This window comes from Schistocerca nitens, chromosome 1 (genome assembly GCF_023898315.1).
Source record: "Schistocerca nitens isolate TAMUIC-IGC-003100 chromosome 1, iqSchNite1.1, whole genome shotgun sequence".
NCBI classification, from domain to species: domain Eukaryota; kingdom Metazoa; phylum Arthropoda; class Insecta; order Orthoptera; family Acrididae; genus Schistocerca; species Schistocerca nitens.
The window spans coordinates 411,297,095-411,318,548 of NC_064614.1; the positions used below are offsets into that span (position 1 = coordinate 411,297,095).

Consider the following 21,454-nt stretch of genomic DNA (forward strand, 5'->3'; position numbering starts at 1 on the left):
CATCGTTGTTTTGCCGGTCTATTCGTCCATTGAGAACAACACGACTTTATAAAGAAGAAAAAGTTGCACATTTCAATAATTCATTTTTTATACGTTGTAGTTCAAAACATCGAGCGACCCGTAGTCCAAAGTAGGATTGGCTGCAACAGTGACACTATTCGTTTCTCATTGTTCATTGCCGATCAATGCAAAGCCGTTACCAACAGAAACAAGAAATAAAACATATTCTTTTTTACTTTCATTGGATTGGTTCACTTGGCACAGTGACAGTGATTCTATCTAGTAGCCAAAGCAAACAAGTGTCTCCAGTAACACGGTAAAGTAACTATGTTAGCACAGTCTAATTCAAATCTCCTCATAATTTATTTTCTTAAATCTCTGTCTCCTTCCCATTTTAGCGCCCTCCAGCCCTTTTTTCTCTCCTCCTCCTCCTCAAACTCCATCTACTTCTACTTCTTCCCCTCGCTCCTTTTTCAACCATCTCCAACTTTTCTTATTCGTTACAGTGTACGCGTCACAAAACTGCGCCCCTACGGAAATGCCACCCAGAACAGGCGTAACCGTTATTTGCACGTTAGTAGAGTATTAAAAACGTATACCTCCTAATATCGTGTTTGACATCCTTTTTCCCAGCGCAGTCCAGCAACTTAATAGGTCGTTGGAAGTCCACTGCCGAAATATTGACCCACGCTGCCTCTATAGCCATCCATATTTGCGGAAGTGTTGCCGGTGCATGATTTTGTGCACGAACTGACTTCTAGGTTATACAGGGTGTTACAAAAAGGTACGGCCAAACTTTCAGGAAACGTTCCTCACACACAAAGAAAGAAAATATGTTATGTGGACATGTGTCCAGAAACGCTTACTTTCCATGTTAGAGCTCATTTTATTACTTCTCTTCAAATCCCATTAATCATGGAATGGAAACACACAGCAACAGAACGTACCAGCGTGACTTCAAACACTTTGTTACAGGAAATGTTCAAAATGTCCTCCGTTAGCGAGGACACATGCATCCACCCTCCGTCGCATGGAATCCCTGATGCGCAGATGCAGCCCTGGAGAATGTCGTATTGTATCACAGCCGTCCACAATACGAGCACGAAGAGTCTCTACATTTGGTACCGGGGTTGCGTGGACAAGAGCTTTCAAATGCCCCCATAAATGAAAGTCAAGAGGGTTGTGGTCAGGAGATCGTGGAGGCCATGGAATTGGTCCGCCTCTAGCAATCCATCGGTCACCGAATCTGTTGTTAAGAAGCGTACGAACATTTCGACTGAAATGTGCAGGAGCTCCATCGTGCATGAACCACATGTTGTGTCGTACTTGTAAAGGCACATGTTCTAGCAGCACAGGTAGAGTATCCCGTATGAAATCATGATAACGTGCTCCATTGAGCGTAGGTGGAAGAACATGGGGCCCAATCAAGACATCACCAACAATGCTAGTACTGCAGAGCAATGAGTCGCATGTCAACACAAGCACTGAAGTCAGCATTACCTTCCTTCAACTGGGACAACTGGCGGTGGATCGAGGAAGTACAGTACATACTGACGAAACTAAAATGAGCTCTAACATGGAAATTAAGCGATTCCGGAACATGTCCACATAACATCTTTTCTTTATTTTTGTGTGAGGAATGTTTCCTGAAAGTTTGACCGTACCTTTTTGTAACACCCTGTATACCGTCAATGTTCGGTTGGTGGCCATATCATTTGCTCGAACTGCCCAGAATGTTCTTCGATTTAATCGCGAACAGTTGTGACCCGGTGACATGAAGCATCGACATCCATAAAAATACCCTCGTTGTTTGGGAAGTCCATGAAAAGCTGCATCTGGTCTCCAGATAGCTGGACAGCACCATTTCCCGTCAATTATGGATTCATGTAGACCAGAGGACCGAGTCCATTCCATGAAAACACAGCCAACACAATTATGCATCCACCATCAGTTTGCACAGTGCCTTGTTGACGACTTGGGTCCATGGCTTTGTGGGGTCTGTGATCCATCAGCTCTTACCAACTGAAATCAGGACATATCTGACAAGACCACGGTTTTCACCGTAGCGAGCCCAGGAAAAGCGCTGGAGGCGATGGAAGTGCTGTTAACAAAAACAATCGCATCGGTTATGTGTTGCAATAGTCCATTAATGCAAAATTTCCCCGCACTGTGCTAGCGGATACGTTCGTAGTGCGTCCCACATTGATTTCTGCGGTTATTTCGCGCAGTGTTGCTTGTCTGTTAGCACTGACAACTCTTTGCAAACGCTGCTGCTCTCGGTCGTTACGTGAAGGCTGTCGGCCACTGCGTTGTCCGTGTTAAGAGGTGATTAGTGAAATCTGGTATTCTCGGTAGGTTCTTGACACTGTGGATCTTGGAATATTAAATTCCCAAACGATTTCCGAAATGGAATGTCCCCTGCGTCTAGTTCCAACTACCATTCCGCGTTCAAAGTCTGTTAATTCCCGTTTTTCGGCCATAATCACGTCGGCAACCTTTCCACTTGAGTCACCTGAGTACAAATGGCAGCTCCGCCAATGCGCTGCCGTTATGCCGTTATATTCCTTATGTACGCGATACTACTGCCATCTGTATATGTGCATATCGCAATCCCATGACTTCTGTAACCCCAGTGTACGTATAAATTATACGGAATCGTAATGGAAAAAGCAAGCGAGAAGACGCGAGAATTGAAACGCAGAACAAGTCTTTGAAAGAACGTAGGTTCAAATCCCCGTACCGCTATCCAGATTTAGATTTTCTTTTTTTCTGCTAAAGACTCGGTTATGTCCAGTTTCGTTTCCCATTCATGCCCAGTTGAGGTGGTCTTAGTGGCTTGTCGGAAGGTCATACCTTAACATTCCTTTCTAAACGTGTTCTGAGACTTAAATCGTAATTTCCACCTACAGATGGAGATGTGATTTTTTGTTTCGGCCAAAATAGTTTGGTTGTCCAGTGGAACTGTATTTGTCTAACTAAGTCGTCAGCCTAAGACGGCCGAGTATGATGTGCTAAGAGAATTGTTAAGCGTCTCTTGTGAAGAACCAGCCCTGGCGAATACGCTGACACACGAATGGAACGCCGGGTACTGGTATTTTGAGATCGGATGCAGTGGGTCCATTGCGGGCGCCTGTTTTTACGTGTGCCTCATTGTCTCCCATATCTAATTACTAATTATGGAAGCTGCGAAGTTGATATACATGTGACGAGTCTTTTCTTGCTATAGAAAGTGGCAAATTGAAATTGTCAGCAACACAGCTACGGACGAAGACAATGATTATTCGTTGTTGATGAGCCTCATACCTTTATTTGAAGAACATCACTGCAAACAGAACACTTGCAACTATACATAAATTGCAACAAATAATTGATGATGGAGGGCAAACAGCTGTACATATCAATAACTTGTAAGGCAGTACGCGTTCTCGATCGTAGAGCAGGGAATTTTCTGACGAGATGCCTCCTGACAGCAATCTGTTTCCTGCAGGTGAACAGTCTTGTGGTAATAATGTAGCAAACGTCCACGTCATCAATCCAGATGAAACAAACTCTATGCAAATATTCACATTTCACAGGTAGCAGTTCAACGTTGTAGGCGAATCCCTTATCTCTGTTTCGTGTGGTGCATACACTTCTGTGGAAAACTAAAACTACGAAAGTAACTTTCGCACAATGTGTCACAGCCAAGTAAAATAGTTCAGTAAAACTTGGACCATACATACGAGGGTAATCCCAAAAGTAAGGTCTCCTGTTTTTTTATAAGTACATAGACCTGTTCGTTACTACAATGGTTTACATCAGTTTACAGCTTGAACATTTAGCTATTTTTCGACATAATCACCATTTCTGTCGATCCTTTTTTGTAGACGCTGTGGCAGTTTTTGTATTCCCATGTCATACCAGCTCGCCGCCATGTTGTTCAGAAAGTTATGAACCTCTTATTTCACCTCGTCGTCGGAGCTGAATCGCTTTCCGGCCAAATTTTCTTTTAACTTAGGGAACAGGTGATAGTCACTGGGCTCCAAGTCAGAACTTTAGGGTGGGTGGGTTATTATCTTCCACTGAAACTGTTGCAGGAGAGCAACTGTTTGCCGAGTGATGTGTGGGCGAGCGATGTCATGGAGAATGTGTACGCCCTTGCTCAACATTCCTCTTCTCCGGTTCTGAATTGCCCGTTAGAGTATTTTCAGTGTCTCACAGTACCTGTCAGCGTTAATTGTGGTCCCAGTGGTCATAAAGTCGATCAACAATACCCTTTTCCAATCCCAAAAAACGGTTGTCATGACTTTACCGGCAGACTGTGTTTGTTTGAATTTCCACGGCTTTGGCGAAGAAGGATGCCGCCACTGGCGTGATTGTTGCGTGGTCTGTAGTGTAAAGTGGTATGCCCAAGTTTCGTCATCCGTGACAATTGAGTCCAGAAAGGTGTCTTGTTCGGCTGCAAGGCGGTGGCAGTGGACGCTCTGCAACGTGCTCCCATACTGGCCACAAGACTGGTAAGAAACTCTTGTGGTAGGACGTTTCATCCCTCCACCAGCGCGAGTGACAATTTCTGGATAATCGTTGATGCAGGTAGACGTGCTGCGATACGTCTCCACAACACATCCCGTACGTGCTCAAGTCGGGGACACGGGTAGGTTAGCCCATTCGCCGAATATCCTCTCCATCCAAGAGATCCGGTAAGCACTCCGTCGAACACTGTCCTCCATGACAAAGGAAGTCAGGTCTGAATGTACTTCTCAAAAGCGTACATGGGGAAGGAGTACAGAGTCACAATAACGTTGATCGGTGAGTGTACCATTTTCAAAAATTTAGAGGTCAGTACGTCCATAGAACACTATGCTTCCCACAGCATAACACCTGGACCACCTAACGATAACGTTCGACAATGTTCCTGAGTGTATTACGTTCCCTGATATGGCGAGAGGTGGGCAAACGTACTTTGAATAAAAAGTATCAGTTCTGTTCGTTTCATTACGTATTTCTTTGTTATTTTCCGTACTATACTGTAGCAGCCCTTTCCTACCCGTGGTCTAATTTGCTTCGAGCTATGTCACGTGGCAGTAACACATCAGTAGCTTCTACTTTCGTCCTTAAATTTTGCATATAAGTGCGTTTTTCGTAAGCAGTTTTGCAATAGAATTTCGAAGCACTAAAACAGCAGTTATTTCGTTCATGTTCATGAAATAAACTGACAGAAAATAATCGCATCTCCAAAAAATAATTAATGTAGACTACTGAATTTTCGGCAATTCATTTGTCTAGGTGACATTTTTAAGTGATTAGCATTGCAGCGTCACAGATTAATGTAAGCGCGAAATAAACCATTACAGTGCTTGGTACATTAATAAGCTATGTAACCGCCAGAATGTTGAATGCAAGCATGCAAACGTGTTGTACAGGCGCCGGATGTCAGTTTGTGGGATGGCGTTCCATGCCTGTTGCACTTCGTCGGTCACTACAGGGTCGGTTAATGCTGTTCGTTGATGACACTGGAGTTGTCGTCCGCCAATGTCCCATATGTACTCGACTGGAGACAGATCTGGTGATCGAGCGGTCCAAGGCAACATCTCGACACTCTGTAGAGCATGTTAGGTTTCAAAAGCGGTTATGTGGGCGAGCGGTATCCTGTTGGAAACCACTCCCTGGAATGCTGTTAAAGAGTGGCAGACAACTGGTCGAATCACCAGATAGACGTACCAATTTGCAGTCATGATGCGTGGGATAGCAACGAGAATGCTCTCGAGCCCGGGATCCCCTGCTTACATGGCAGACGCTCTAAACATCTGAGTCACCGAGGATACAGAGGATAGTACGACTGCAGGGACTTATCTCTGGCACGCCTCCCGTGAGACCCACATTCCCAACTTACTGTCCCTCACTATATTCGTAGTGCCACTCATTACTTGCGGTTTTACAGATTCCCGTAAGAGTTCGGCCACTGTTTGTGCATCCGCACAAAAGATGGTCAAATGGCCGGTGAGCCTTAACTATATACGAGGGTGAGTCTAATGAAAATCTTAAATATTTTTTAAAATATTATTTATTGTACAGAAATGGTGCAAAGCTATATCACTTTTCAACATGATCTCCCCCACGCTCAATCAAGTCCTTCAGCGATTACAAAGTGCATAAATTCCTTTAGAAAAAAATTTTTTTGGCAGTCCGCGCAACCACTCATGCCCCACGTGGCGTACCTCTTCATCAGAGCAGAACTTCTTTCCTCCCATTGCGTCTTTGAGTGGTCCAAACATACGGAAATCACTTGGGGCGAGGTCTGGTGAGTATGGTGGATGAGGAAGACACTGAAAATGTAGGTCTGTGATTGTTGCAACTGTTGTACAGGCAGTGTAGGGCCTTGCATTGACATGTTGCAAAAGAACACCTGCTGACAGCAATCCACGCCGCTTTGATTTGATTGCAGGCCGCAGAGAATTTTTTAGGAGATCTGTGTATGATGCACTGGTGACAGTGGTCCCTCTAGGCATGTAATGCTCCAGAATGACGCATTTTTCTCCTAAAAGAGAGTCAGCGTAACCTCCCTTGCTGATGGTTCTGTTCGAAATTCTTTGGTTTTGGTGATGAGGAATGGCGCCATTCCTTGCTCGCTCTCTTCGTTTCCGGTTGGTGGAAGTGAACCCAGGTTTCGTCCCCAGTAACGATTCTCGCAAGGAAGCCATCACCTTCTCGTTCAAAGCACCGAAGAAGTTCATCACAAGCATCAACACATCGTTCTCTCATTTCAGGAGTCTGCTACCATGGCACCCATCTTGCAGACACTTTGTGAATGATGTGCTCCAGTTTCACTATGTGGTGTGCTGACCCATGACTAATCTGTAAACATGCTGCAAACTCATTCAGTGTTACTCGGCTGTTTTCCTTCACTATGGCTTCAACTGCTGCAATGTTCAGTGGAGTCACAACTCGTTGTGCCTGACCTGGACGGGGAGCATCTCCCGCTGAAGTCACACCGTTTGCGAACTTCCTACTCCATTCGTAGGCTTGCTGCTGTGACAAACATGCATCACCGTCTGAACCTTCATTCGTCGATGAATTTCAATAGGTTTCACACCTTCACTACGCAAAAACCGAATAACAGAGCACTGTTCTTCCCTGGTGAAAGTCGCAAGTGGGGCGGCCATTTTTATACTGATGCTGCGACGGTATGAGTGCATCTGCACTATGTTGTTACCTACAGGCCATTCTGCACGCTGTTTGTAGCACGCTTACCAACTTACAGGATAACGTCGCGCAATTTTGAATTGTTATTACAAAATTAAGGTTTTCATTTGACTCACCCTCATATATATATATGACAGCTTTACTGTATGGATAAATGATGATGGGGTCCTCTTGGGTAAAATGTTCCGGAGGTAAAATAGTCCCCCATTCGGATCTCCGGGCGGGGACTACTCAAGAGGACGTCGTTATCAGGAGAATGAAAACTGGCGTTCTACGGATCGGAGCGTGGAATGTCAGATCCCTTAATCGGGCAGGTAGGTTAGAAAATATAAAAAGAGAAATGGATAGGTTAAAGTTAGATGTAGTGGGAATTAGTGAAGTTCGGTGGCAGGAGGAACAAGACTTTTGGTCAGGTGAATACAGGGTTATAAATACAAAATCATATAGGGGTAATGCAGGAGTAGGTTTAATAATGAATAAAAAAATATGAGTTCGGGTAAGCTACTACAAACAACATAGTGAACGCATTACTATGGCCAAGATAGACACGAAGCCCACGCCTACAACAGTAGTACAAGTTTATATGGCAACTAGCTCTGCAGATGACGAAGAAATTGAAGAAATGTATGATGAGATAAAAGAAATTATTGAAATAGTGAAGGGAGACGAAAATTTAATAGTCATGGGTGACTGGAATTCGACAGTAGGAAAAGGAAGAGAAGGAAACGTAGTAGGTGATTCAAATGGTTCAAATGGCTCTGAGCACTATGGGACTCAACTGCTGTGGTCATCAGTCCCCTAGAACTTCGAACTACTTAAACCTAACTAACCTAAGGACATCACACACATCCATGCCCGAGGCAGGATTCGAACCTGCGACCGTAGCAGTCGCACGGTTTCGGACTGCGCGCCTAGAACCGAGGGACCACCGCGGCCGGCCGTAGTAGGTGAATATGGATTGGGGGTAAGAAATGAAAGAGGAAGCCGCATGGTAGAATTTTGCACAGAGCACAACTTAATCATAGCTAACACTTGGTTCAAGAATCATAAAAGGAGGTTGTATACATGGAAGAAGCCTGGAGATACTAACAGGTTTCAGATAGATTATATAATGGTAAGACAGAGATATAGGAACCAGGTTTTAAACTGTAAGACATTTCAAGGGGCAGATGTGGACTCTGACCTCAATCTATTGGTTATGAACTGTAGATAAAAACTGAAGAAACTGCAAAAAGGTGGGAATTTAAGGAGATGGGACCTGGATAAACTGAAAGAACCAGAGGTTGTAGAGTGTTTCAGGAAGAGCATAAAGGAACAATTGACAGGAATGGGGGAAAGAAATACAGTAGAAGAAGAATGGGTAGCTTTGAGGGATGTAGTGGTGAAGGCAGCAGAGGATCTAGTAGGCAAAAAGACGACGGCTAGTAGAAATCCTCGGGTGACAGAAGAAATACTGAATTTAATTGATGAAAGGAGAAAATATAAAAATGCCGTCAATGAAGCAGGCAAAAAGGAATATAAACGTCTCAAAAATGAGATCGACAGGAAGTGCAAAATGGCTAAGCAGGGATGGCTAGAGGACAAATGTAAGGATGTAGAGGCTTATCTCACTAGGGGTAAGATAGATACAGCCTACAGGAAAATTAAAGAGACCTTTGGAGAAAAGAGAACCACTTGTATGAATATGAAGGGCTCAGATGGAAACCCAGTTCTAAGCAAAGAAGGGAAAGCAGAAAGGTGGAAGGAGTATATAGAGGGCCTATACAAGGGCGATGTTCTTGAGGACAACATTATGGAAATGGAAGAGGATATACATGAAGATGAAATGGGAGATATGATACTGCGTGAAGAATTTGACAGAGCACTGAAAGACCTAAGTCGAAACAAGGCCCCGGGAGTAGACAACATTCCATTACAACTACTGACGGCCTTGGGAGAGCCAGTCCTGACAGAACTCTACCATCTAGTGAGCAAGATGTATGAGACAGGCGAAATACCCTCAGACTTCAAGAAGAATATAATAATTCCAATCCCAAAGAAAGTAGGCGTTGACAGATGTGAAAATTACCGAACTATCAGTTTAATAAGTCACGGCTGCAAAATACTAACGCGAATTCTTTACAGACGAATGGAAAAACTGGTAGAAGCCGACCTTGGGGAGGATCAGTTTGGATTCCGTAAAAATATGGGAACACGTGAGGCAATACTGACCCTACGACTTATGTTAGAAGCTAGATTAAGAAAAGGCAAACCTATGTTTCTAGCATATGTAGACTTGGAGAAAGCTTTTGACATTGTTGACTGGAATACTCTCTTTCAAATTCTGAAGGTGGCAGGGGTAAAATACAGGGAGCGAAAGGCTATTTACAATTTGTACAGAAACCAGATGGGAGTTATAAGAGTCGAGGGACATGAAAGGGACGCAGTGGTTGGGAAGGGAGTGTGACAGGGTTGTAGCCTCTCCCCGATGCTATTCAATATGTATATTGAGCAAGCAATAAAAGGAAACAAAAGAAAAATTCGGAGTAGGTATTAAAATCCATGGAGAAGAAATAAAAACTTTAAGGTTCGCCGATGACATTGTAATTCTGTCAGAGACAGCAAAGGATTTGGAAGAGCAGTTGAACGGAATGGACAGTGTCTTGAAGGGAGGATATAAGATGAACATCAACAAAAGCAAAACGAGGATAATGGAATGTAGTCAAATTAAATCGGGCGATGCGGAGGGAATTAGATTAGGAAATGAGACACTTAAAGTAGTAAAGGAGTTTTGCTATTTGGGGAGCAAATTAACTGATGATGGTCGAAGTAGAGAAGATATAAAATGTAGACTGGCAATTACAAGAAAAGCGTTTGTGAAGAAGAGAAATTTGTTAACATCGAGTATAGATTTAAGTGTCAGGAAGTCGTTTCTGAAAGTATTTGTACGGAGTGTAGCCATGTATGGAAGTGAAACATGTACAATAAATAGTTTAGACAAGAAGAGAATAGAAGCTTTTGAAATGTGGTGCTACAGAAGAATGCTGAAGATTAGATGGGTAGATCACATAACTAATGAGGAGGTATTGAATAGAATTGGGGAGAAGAGGAGTTTGTGGCACAACTTGACAAGAAGAAGGGATCGGTTGGTAGGACATGTTCTGAGGCATCAAGGGATCACCAATTTAGTATTGGAGGGCAGCGTGGAGGGTAAAAGTCGTAGAGGGAGACCAAGAGATGAATGAATACACTAAACAGATTCAGAAGGATGTAGGCTGCAGTACGTATTGGGAGATGAAGAAGCTTGCACAGGATAGAGTAACATGGAGAGCTGCATCAAACCAGTCTCAGGACTGAAGACCACAACAACAACAATGGAGAGGTCACTTCGTGTACAAAATCCTCCACCGGCAACACTTTTGCGTTATGGATGGCTGTAGAGACAGTATGGCTCTGCAGGGGACTTCCGTCGACTTACTGAGTCCATGCAGCACCCCCTATAGAGGGGGTGCTAGTCCATGCCATCTCGCGTTGCTGCCCTACGCTGTGCAATAGGAGGTCCGACACCAGATTAGGAGATATTCCATGACTTTTGTCACCTCAGCAACAGCATCCCTAGTGACCACAATATCCTCCATTGCTCTCTCTTTTGCACTAAATCTACGTCCCTGGACTCATCTTAGAGAGGATGGAGGTTTATATTACAGATTAAGGTTTCCTGTGATTTCTCTAAATCGCTAGGTGGATGCCGCCAGCGTTCCTTTGAAATAGCCCGGCCGATTTCCTTTCCCATCCCAGATTGTGCTTTGAATGTAATTAAGTCATCTTCGGCATGGCATTAAGCCTGATCTTGTAATTTTTTGTGGATTTGATCTGTTATTGATGCTGCCTAACTTTTTCCCCTCTCCTTACGGCTAGCGAGCTCTAAGCGAGGCCAGGGACAGAGTGCGTGAGTCAGCGCGGAAGGCTCATCAGGTGGAGAGCCGCCGTGTCGCCCAGCCGCTATCTGCCCACCTGGCCCTGTGCAGCGCCTCCCACACAAACATTCTCATGTCACGCACGTTAACCAAAGCGGCACTTACATTAACTACTGTAGCAGGTACTACCTCCGCTTCCGATGACCTGTTGTGGCCGTTTTTCTCTGGTTGCCCGAAAGAATTGGAGTATCTGGAGATGTTACATAGGGCTGTTGAAAAGTATGCCACCTTATTTTTTATTGCTGAAACCAACAACGGTATCTGGGAGCGTGCACTCTGTATCTGTAGGCATACGTAGTGCGCGTGCCTCATTTTCTTTTCTTTTTTCACAGCTGCTGAAACAGCCAGTCGCCGGCTCGCCGTTGACAGGTGAACAGGCGCAAGTACCAGGTGCAAGTGGTACTCGTCGGATTTTGTGTTGTGGACAAAATGACAGAAAAACTGGAACAACCTTATTAGATCAAAATTTATTTTAAGCTTGGCATTTATCAAATTGAAACAATCCACAAGATTCGAATAGTGTTTGGGGACGAAGCGGTGGGTATCGTATAGCTAAAGCAGTGGTACAACCACTTCAAAAATGGCCGCTCATCACTGAAGAGTGAAGCGCGTCCAGGTAGGCCCATCCACAAATGAGATTTTATGGGTCACATAAAGACCCATGGGATGCAGGATAGACGAGTCACGATCAGAGAACTTGCAGACGAGGTTTTAACTGTTAAAATTGGTATTGGATTCATTCGTTCCGTTTGAACGGAACATTTGGACCTCAGGAGGATCGCAGCAAAAATTTGTACCGAGGTTCCGAACAACTGAGTACAACCAACTTCATTCAGAGATCGAAAAAGGACATGCTGGATGCTATGATCAGTAATCCCAATTTTCTTAATGGAGTGATCCCTGGTGACGAGTCCTGGATTTATGGGTTCGACCCAGAGACAAAGTTCCATTCATTGCAATGGAACCATCCATCATCCTTGAGACCCAAAATAACTAGGCAGGTCTTCACCAATGTAAAAGTCATACTGGTCGTCTTTTTTTGACGCCAGTGGCATGGTCCGCCCCGAGTACATCCCAAAAGATACTAATATCAAAATAGTACTACCCTTCAGATTCTGTGCCGCCGTTATGGAGCAGTCACACGTGAACGGACAGTCTTGCGGGCAGCGGGCAGTTCACATCTTCACAACAATAATGTACCCGCTCATGGTTCACAATTCAGAGATTTTTGGCCAAACACAGCTTTGCTGTGGATTACCAGGCTCCCTTTTACCTTGACCGAGCACCGAGTGACTTCTGACTTTTCCCTAAACCGAAAAAGACTCTGAAAGGGACCCTATTTGAGAACAGGGAAGACATGCTGCAGAATTCGACAGAGCAGCTACGCACTATACCAAAAGAGGCTTTCCAGCGATGCTTGCAGCGGTGGCAGCAGGTTTGGGAGAGGTGTGTAGAAGTTGAGAGAGGCTACTTGGAAGGTGGCGAGTGTTTAACAATTGTATCTGAATAAAGATTGATTTTATAAATAAAAGTCTAATGGTTTTTGAAGAGCCCTCGTATAACTGTCTGAGAGACTATTTCCGCCGAATACAAGTATCTTTAATGTTTCCGGGACGGGACCCATCGTGAACTATCTCAAAAGGCTGTACGTAGGGATCTGTGAATAGTTCATAATTTTGGGATGTTGTTTTGGAGTCCATACTGCAGAAGTTACTTGATAGCAGGGAACTGATGAATGGTTCAGACTCTGGCAGTTGACCCTGAACGTAAATAAATGTAACATATTGCGCATACATCGGAAAGGAAATTACTGTACAGCTACTCTATTGATGACAAACAGCTGGAGACCGCGTCTGCCGTAAAATATCTAAGTATAACTATCCAGAGCGATCTTAAGTGGAATGACCATTTAAATAAAACAGCTAATGGAAAAAGCAGACACCAGACTCAGATTCATTGGAAGAATCTTAAGGAAATGTAAGTCATCCACGGGAGAAGTGGCTTACAAGGCGCTTGGGTATTGTTCATCTAACTGGGATCCCTGTCAGGTAGGACTGATAAAGGAGATAGAGAAGAACCAATGAAGAGCGGCGCGTTTCGTCACGGAATCGTTTAGCTGGCGAGGGAGCGTTACGGAGATGCTAAACAAACTCCACTGGCAGACGTTACACGAGAGGAATTGTGCATCACGGAGAGATTTATTATTGAAATTTCGGGGCAGCACTTTTCAGGAGGAGTCAGACAACATATTACTTCCCCCAACAAACATCTCTCGTATTGACCACGAGGAGAGAATTCGAGAAATCAGAGCCTGTATAGAGGCTTTCCGACAATCATTCTTCCCACGCACTATTCGCGAGTTGAACAGTTTTGGAGGGATCAGATAGTAGTACTGAAAATACCCTCCGCCACACACCATTAGGTGGCTTGCGGAGTATGATGTAGATGTAGATGAACAGAAACGGACTTTCTGCATTTGCAGATGACCTGATGTTCGTAGTAAATAGTTTGCTCTAGAAGAAATGTACAGGGTGTTTCAAAAATGACCGGTATATTTGAAACGGCAATAAAATCTAAACGAGCAGCGATAGAAATACACCGTTTGTTGCAATATGCTTGGGACAACAGTACATTTTCAGGCAGACAAACTTTCGAAATTACAGTAGTTACGATTTTCAACAACAGATGGCGCTGCGGTCTGGGAAACTCAATAGTACGACATTTTCCACATATCCACCATGCGTAGCAATAATATGGCGTAGTCTCTGAATGAAATTACCTGAAACCTTTGACAACGTGTCTGGCGGAATGGCTTCGCATGCAGATGAGATGTACTGCTTCAGCTGTTCAATTGTTTCTGGATTCTGGCGGTACACCTGGTCTTTCAAGTGTCCCCACAGAAAGAAGTCCCAGGGGTTCATGTCTGGCGAATAGGGAGGCCAATCCACGCCGCCTCCTGTATGTTTCGGATGGCCCAAAGCAATCACACGATCATCGAAATATTCATTCAGGAAATTAAAGACGTCGGCCGTGCTATGTGGCCGGGCACCATCTTGCATAAACCACGAGGTGTTCGCAGTGTTCTAAGGCAGTTTGTACCGCCACAAATTCACGAAGAATGTCCAGATAGCGTGATGCAGTAATCGTTTCGGATCTGAAAAATGGGCCAATGATTCCTTTGGAAGAAATGGCGGCCCAGACCAGTACGTTTTGAGGATGCAGGGACGATGGGACTGCAACATGGGGCTTTTCGGTTCCCCATATGCGCCAGTTCTGTTTATTGACGAAGCCGTCCAGGTAAAAATAAGCTTCGTCAGTAAACCAAATGCTGCCCACATGCATATCGCCGTCATCAATCCTGTGCACTATATCGTTAGCGAATGTCTCTCGTGCAGCAATGGTAGCGGCGCTGAGGGGTTGCCGCGTTTGAATTTTGTATGGATAGAGGTGTAAACTTTGGCGCATGAGACGATACGTGGACGTTGGCGTCATTTGGACCGCAGCTGCAACACGGCGAATGGAAACCCGAGGCCGCTGTTGGATCACCTGCTGCACTAGCTGCGCGTTGCCCTCTGTGGTTGCCGTACGCGGTCGCCCTACCTTTCCAGCACGTTCATCCGTCACGTTCCCAGTCCGTTGAAATTTTTCAAACAGATCCTTTATTGTATCGCTTTTCGGTCCTTTGGTTACATTAAACCTCCGTTGAAAACTTCGTCTTGTTGCAACAACACTGTGTTCTAGGCGGTGGAATTCCAACACCAGAAAAATCCTCTGTTCTAAGGAATAAACCATGTTGTCTACAGCACACTTGCACGTTATGAACAGCACACGCTTACAGCAGAAAGACGACGTACAGAATGGCGCACCCACAGACTGCGTTGTCTTCTATATCTTTCACATCACTTGCAGCGCCATCTGTTGTTGAAAATTGTAACTACTGTAATTTCGAAAGTTTGTCCGCCTGAAAATGTACTGTTGTCCCAAGCATATTGCAACAAACGTTGTATTTCTATCGCTGCTCGTTTAGTTTTTATTGCCGTTTCAAATATACCGGTCATTTTTGAAACACCCTGTAGAAGGAAAGTGTAACGCGGCACTCCATGAAGTTGAAGGATGTTGTCGAAGTGTCATATTGTCTCTAAGACCTCAAAACTACGTATTTTCTGCTGAAAGCTAAGTTGGAAGGAAATTCTAAAATAAAATTAAACGATGTAGCGATTAGATTAGATAGAAGTGTAGTATTGAGATATCTGTGAATATTCTTAGATGAAATTTGCTGTTGCTATGAAAAAGTGAAAAGTCTTCTGCCTATCGACTTCGAACGCTATGACTCTTTGGTCCATTAATCCGAGCAGCGTATCAGAAGTCTCTTGCAGCTGTAATGACGCACTTTGGGCGAGAACATTTGCTCCTTTTTGAGTTACTCCTCACGCGATGAATCATGTTGAAACTATACATGATACGGAAACAAACATTTTTAGAACCTTCGACGGATGAAATACATTAAAACAGACTGTTTTAGATATAGTACAGAATCGGATGCGGCTAGGATCCTAATTATTAGACAGATTCAAATACTAACTCTAACCATTACTTTTTAACCAATTTTTAATACATGCAGATTGACTGTAATGGCTTAACATTTACGTTTTTGACATTCGTATAGAGTGCAATTGTTGAGAAGTGATTGTCGGACCTTATAGCCTACTTGAAACCTCTCTGACGATTTCAAGAGTTGGTGAAATGCGAATCACGCGAGTGAACGCACCTCCACAAGTTTGGAAGACAGCAAATTCTTCTCGTGGTTCCATAGAAAGTAGTCCATTGGTTTCAAATCCGGTGAATTTGGTGGTCCTGAATTGCCACGCCTATAGAATTGTATAATAGTGTCCGACCCACGCTATTTGTCTAAAGTAATTTTGTGTATACTGCGTCGAAATATGTGAAAGTAATTTTTCCTTGTCCGTTATATATACGACTAAAGGGATTTTACGCCATCTAAGACTCTCTCTTTCCTCGGTATTGCCTGTATTTATTAAATGAAATATTAATTCAGTCTGTAGAATATAGTGCTTTTTTGCGATTTTCTTACTTTTAGAACCATGTTGCTTACAGTTATTGTAGTAGTATCAGATGTGCAGAATGAAATAACGGTGGACATTTTGTTCAACTTTCAACAAACTTCTTATACTCTTCTTTTTGGGTCACATGGTTGTTCCCCAATTGGAACTAAGCAGCCGAGTCAGAATTTAACGTCCAATGAAAAACTGTCTAATTCCTAAGGAAGATGTGATCCACATGCAGATGGGGCGCGGACCTATCCTAATTATTCCATGATAATCGACTGTGAAAGGCTCACACCACGCAGAGACAGATTGTTCAAGAGGCAGTAATTTATGATCTCATACGTGACAGAGAAGCACGTTATATTCTGAACAGGCAATGAGGCAAATATTCAGCGAATCTTCAGAGCGGAAGGGCAAATGAAGCTCGGTAATCTGTAACAGCTGTGCCCCACTGTGGACCCAGCAAGGACAGTGACGTCAGCAGTTGTCTCGGAGCACATGATATTCCCAGCATGAATTCGACTCCCGAGTTCCTGATAACTTCCAGCAGTTCCGTCTGGGTGGGAACTCTGACAGATGTAGGGAAGACAGAACGTCACGTCAGCAGGGTCTGCAGTGCCGAACAAGGTTCAAAAATGGCTCTGAGCACTATGGGACTTAACATCTATGGTCATCAGTCCCCTAGAACTTAGAACTACTTAAACCTAACTAACCTAAGGACATCACACAAAACCCAGTCATCACGAGGCAGAGAAAATCCCTGACCCCGCCGGGAATCGAACCCGGGCGCGGGAGCCGAACAAGGAGGGGAGGACAGTCACAGCAGGTAGATGACACCTTTCGTGCCAAAAACGCGAGCACCTGCCAGAATGAGGTTTTGCTATGGCGCTCCATATACGGAGTGCTGGACTGCAATTGGTGAACTGTGTTTCATCATGCTCAGATAAAACATCAAGTGAGTAATAAACCTTTAGTACTTAGGCCGAGCGTTAATCTCACTAATTAGACTTCGTACTATTACTGGTAACATGTTTTCATTATGTCCAACATTCGTTAGATAATACTTTGCTTTCCTCAGTCTCATTCTCTTCTTCCCCTGTACCTTCTCTTCTTCTCTAGATCACTTTATTTTTACTGATTTTTTAAATATTTATGTGGTATAATGTGGTGTCCCGTTTCGGGGCTGTGCAGATAACTATTCGTTAAAAAAGGGACTTTTTTAATTAATGTACTCTGAATTTTAAAAATAATGATAGTAACTATGAAACACGAGTTGCAATTGTTCCTGGAGTGCAGTAACTAATGAGTAAGTGAATAAAATACTATACCACGCATGTTAGCTTCTGGGCTGAGACTCGCAGCCCCACATCTTGGTCTGACGCTACAGCCGCCTGCTCTCGTGCTTTCAGGAACTGCCCCGCCGGACTGACTGCGCCCATCGCGCGCCAGGTGCTGGACGAGGTGAGAGCAGCCAGCAAGAAGGACCCAGACTCATGCGGCTTCGTCCACAGCAAGCACGGTGAGTGAAGCTTAGCCCAGACCGGCGCGGCGCACGGGAAAACCGTTTTGCATAGCTACCCAGTGGTGGTGGTGGTAGTTAGTGTTTAACGTCCCGTCGACAACGAGGTCATTAGAGACGGAGCGCAAGCTCGGGTTAGGGAAGGATTGGGAAGGAAATCGGCCGTGCCCTTTCAAAGGAACCATCCAGGCATTTGCCTGAAACGATTTAGGGAAATCACGGAAAACCTAAATCAGGATGGCCGGAGACGGGATTGAACCGTCGTCCTCCCGAATGCGAGTCCAGTGTGCCAACCACTGCGCCACCTCGCTCAGCTATCCAGTGAATGTAATACGTACGATATCTCATTAGCATTCTAAAGTTACAAGCCGTTTGTTTACATGACTAACCAGATTGATTCGAGCAGAATCGTGAGAATCGTTCATGTACGTTTGACATGTTAGTAGAAAGAAGTGCAATGTCTGAAGGTGACCAGAATTGGCGGCATCGTTGTGATGGATGGATACTTTGGAGTTTAATGATGGAGGATATCTTGTCTGATTTGCAAAGCCTATGTGGATTTATAATAATCAATCATTTTCTGGAACAGATTTCTTTGTGCAGGAAAGCGAATTGCGAACACGTCTGCGGATACGTTGCTTAAGATTTTGAATAGTGCCGGGTAGTTCCCGGCTGGGTCGGAGATTTTCTCCCCATCGACGCGCCAGTCGCCGAAGTGGCGTCAGATCGAAAGACTTGCACCAGGCGAGCGGTCTACCCGACGGGAGGCCCTCGTCACACGACATTTACATTTATTTACTTGCATTCACAGCACCGTATTTGCGCCTGGTGGCTGAAAATAGAACTAATTTTCTGCCAGCCTAAATCGCATCTGCATTAACGGATAAGTATAACTACTAAGTTTCGCTGCCGTACGATAAATACAGTCCACACTGGACTTCTGCTAGCTGCACTTTCATTACCACCACTCTGTACATTCCGAGAGTACGTCGTACTGTTAAAGTTATCAGCATTAAAACTGCATCGCTCTAAAGCTGGGGAAACTCGAAGTTTTATTCCTTGTCCATAAACTTTAATTCAATTTTAGAGATTCCTCTTTCGTTACCTTTTGTTGTATCTGTTATACGAGTTAAACTAAATTCTGATGTAGGAAGTCTCGAGATCTGTGGATCATAACGCCAAGCACAAGTGCAAATTGTAGTGCCTTCAGGTAGTATCATAATAGAAAGACACCGTAACATAGACAAAAAAAGGTTGTTCGTTCCAGGAATGTGTACAGTTTGGAGTTACACTTAATGTGTTTATCATCCTTCCCTTCTACAAGAGTGCTGGGCACTGATTCAGTAGTACCTTAGATAGTAGTTTCAAATCGAACTTGAGCTTCATTCCTCCGTGTTAGCTACCGCTAATCCCTCCACAAATCGTAAAGAAATCCTATTGCGCGTGTTGTTCTTGTTGAGGGCGTTTGCTCGGGTGGAGGGCTGAAACCCTAGGGCAGCGCTTGACGGCGTTGTCGCCGGAGCTACACAGAAGCCCTGCATGTCCGAGCAGTGTAACCAGGCGCTTGACCTGAGATCCACGTACTGCCTCGTAAACTATGAGTGCAGCAGAGTACTGCACCGAGCCCTCTTTATGATTCTTTCCTTGTTTTACGTTTGTTATCATTAACCAAAGCGGGCGTTGGCCTCATGTCCTGAAGACGTCCAACCACGATCGTTCTGTAATGTTGTTTACATATCAACCATCCAACTACTTTTTTGATAGGTTGACCATGTTCGTTTAAAAATGGTCACCTTATGATAAAGCTCATATGTTACCGTATTTAAGAGACAGAAAGAGTTGCTTAATGTGGGGATATACAGTAACCGTCTTTTAATTTTTATTATACAGGATGTACCATAATTAATAATACCATGATGAAGTAGTGGCTCGTAACCATACATTCGCAGGTACCTCGCAAACGGCTTGTTTGCGGATTTATGCTTACTGGAATGTTTTTGCTTGCGTTATCGTATACTTTCAACCGGCTCAGTTATGATACTCCCCACAATTTTTTACAATTTGTCCGGCGTCCTTCCTCTACTTACAGTGGCATTTCAATAAGTAACACAACACAGTTTTTTTTTCTGAAAGTAGGTTAGTTTTATTCATAATTCCAGTGCACCATATTTCTCAACATAATCTCTGTTCAATGTGACGGCCTTACACCACCTCACGGGGAGAGCTTGTATGGCCAGATGGTATCACTTCACTGGTCGACGTCGGAGCCAGTGTCTTGCTTCATCAATATCCTCCCCACGATTCAACGGGGCAAGCAATTCTGCACATATGGTCTTTCGTTGCTCCTTACAGTCTTCTGTTAGGCGGCGAGAAACCCAACTTTGAGTACCCCAACTGGTGGACGATTGTGTCGTCATTACCAACCGAGACGCCAGTTGAGCAGCGAGGTGTCTGTCTGTGATTCGCCGATCACCTCGAATGAGTGTGTCCGCAAGTTCCAACATTTCCGGTGTCACAGCTGTATGCAGCCGGCTGTCGCACGGGAGATCAGACAGGTTTGAGCGACCTTGTTGCGGTGATGACAGACGCCTCGCCCCCACTACTCACCGCGCTTTTGTTCACTGCCAGGTCTCCGCACATATTCTGCAAACGCCAATGAATATCTTCTGTGCTCTGGTGTTCCGCCAAAACAAACTCGATGACAGCTCTCTGCGTGAACGCAGCTCCATTACAGACGTGATTTTGAAGGCTACGAATACCGCCGCCGCCTATCTGAACTTCATGAACCTATAGGGGCTGTAGCGGGAATATTCCACGAGGTACCACAACAAATTCCGCATTTTTTCAACCGAAACTGACCCAGAAAAAACTGTATTGCGGTACTGATTGAACGCCCTTCGTGTAAACCTTGCGCTCTCCAAACGCCGCCTTCTGCGTCGGTTCAGCGTCGTAAAATAAAGTGAAGTATTAGCCTTTCGTGGTATCTGTCGCGGAGAGTCCTGTCTTCTTTTACCCTTTTAAAAGCGATGGAACTGTGCATGGTGCAATGAAACATAATACAAAAACCAAAAACTAAAATTTGTCACAGTTCTTTTCTTCCACTTTTCCGAGATAGTTACATGTCTTCTTTAATAAAAATGTTTTGTCTTTACATCTCTCCATATGATAAAAATATATAAAGAAAATAATTTGAAATGAAGACGTAATGAGATAAAACAATACCCTTATCCACGCAAAATTTTTCGTAAATATTTTCGTCGCAAATACATTAGCATACAACCACCAATATTAGTAACATCATCCTTAGTAACGCGTTTCGGGAGTCAAGCTCCCATCGTTTGATTATCTAAGTTAATGGCTCTGAGCACTATGGGACTTAACATCTTAGGTCATCAGTCCCCTAGAACTTAGAACTACTAAAACACCTAACTAAACTAAGGACATCACACACACCCATGCCCGAGGCAGAACTCGAACCTGCGACCGTAGCACTCGCGTGGTTCCGGACTGAAGCATCTAGAACCGCTGTACCATGGAGGCCGGCCAACCGATTTCAACCAAACTTGGTACACATATCGTTTACTGTCAGCAAAGAATGTCTGTGGGGGTAAGAACCAACCACCTATCAAAAGGGAGGTGGTGAAAAGCAGTGTAGCCCACGCCGTGAGAATGCTCACACTTTAGGTATCCAATGTTTGAGAATGAGAGCGCTTAGAGACGTGCAATAAATT

At 44.2% G+C, this 21,454-nt stretch overlaps 1 protein-coding gene across 1 annotated transcript in view; it reads left to right on the top strand.

The window, feature by feature from the left end:
• LOC126249766 (uncharacterized) overlaps positions 1-21,454 on the top strand; it is a 1,113,531-nt gene that overhangs the window by 244,930 nt on the left and 847,147 nt on the right. The window contains 1 exon segment of the mRNA XM_049951457.1: positions 17,614-17,723. Within this exon segment, the coding sequence (XP_049807414.1) occupies positions 17,614-17,723 (110 nt within the window).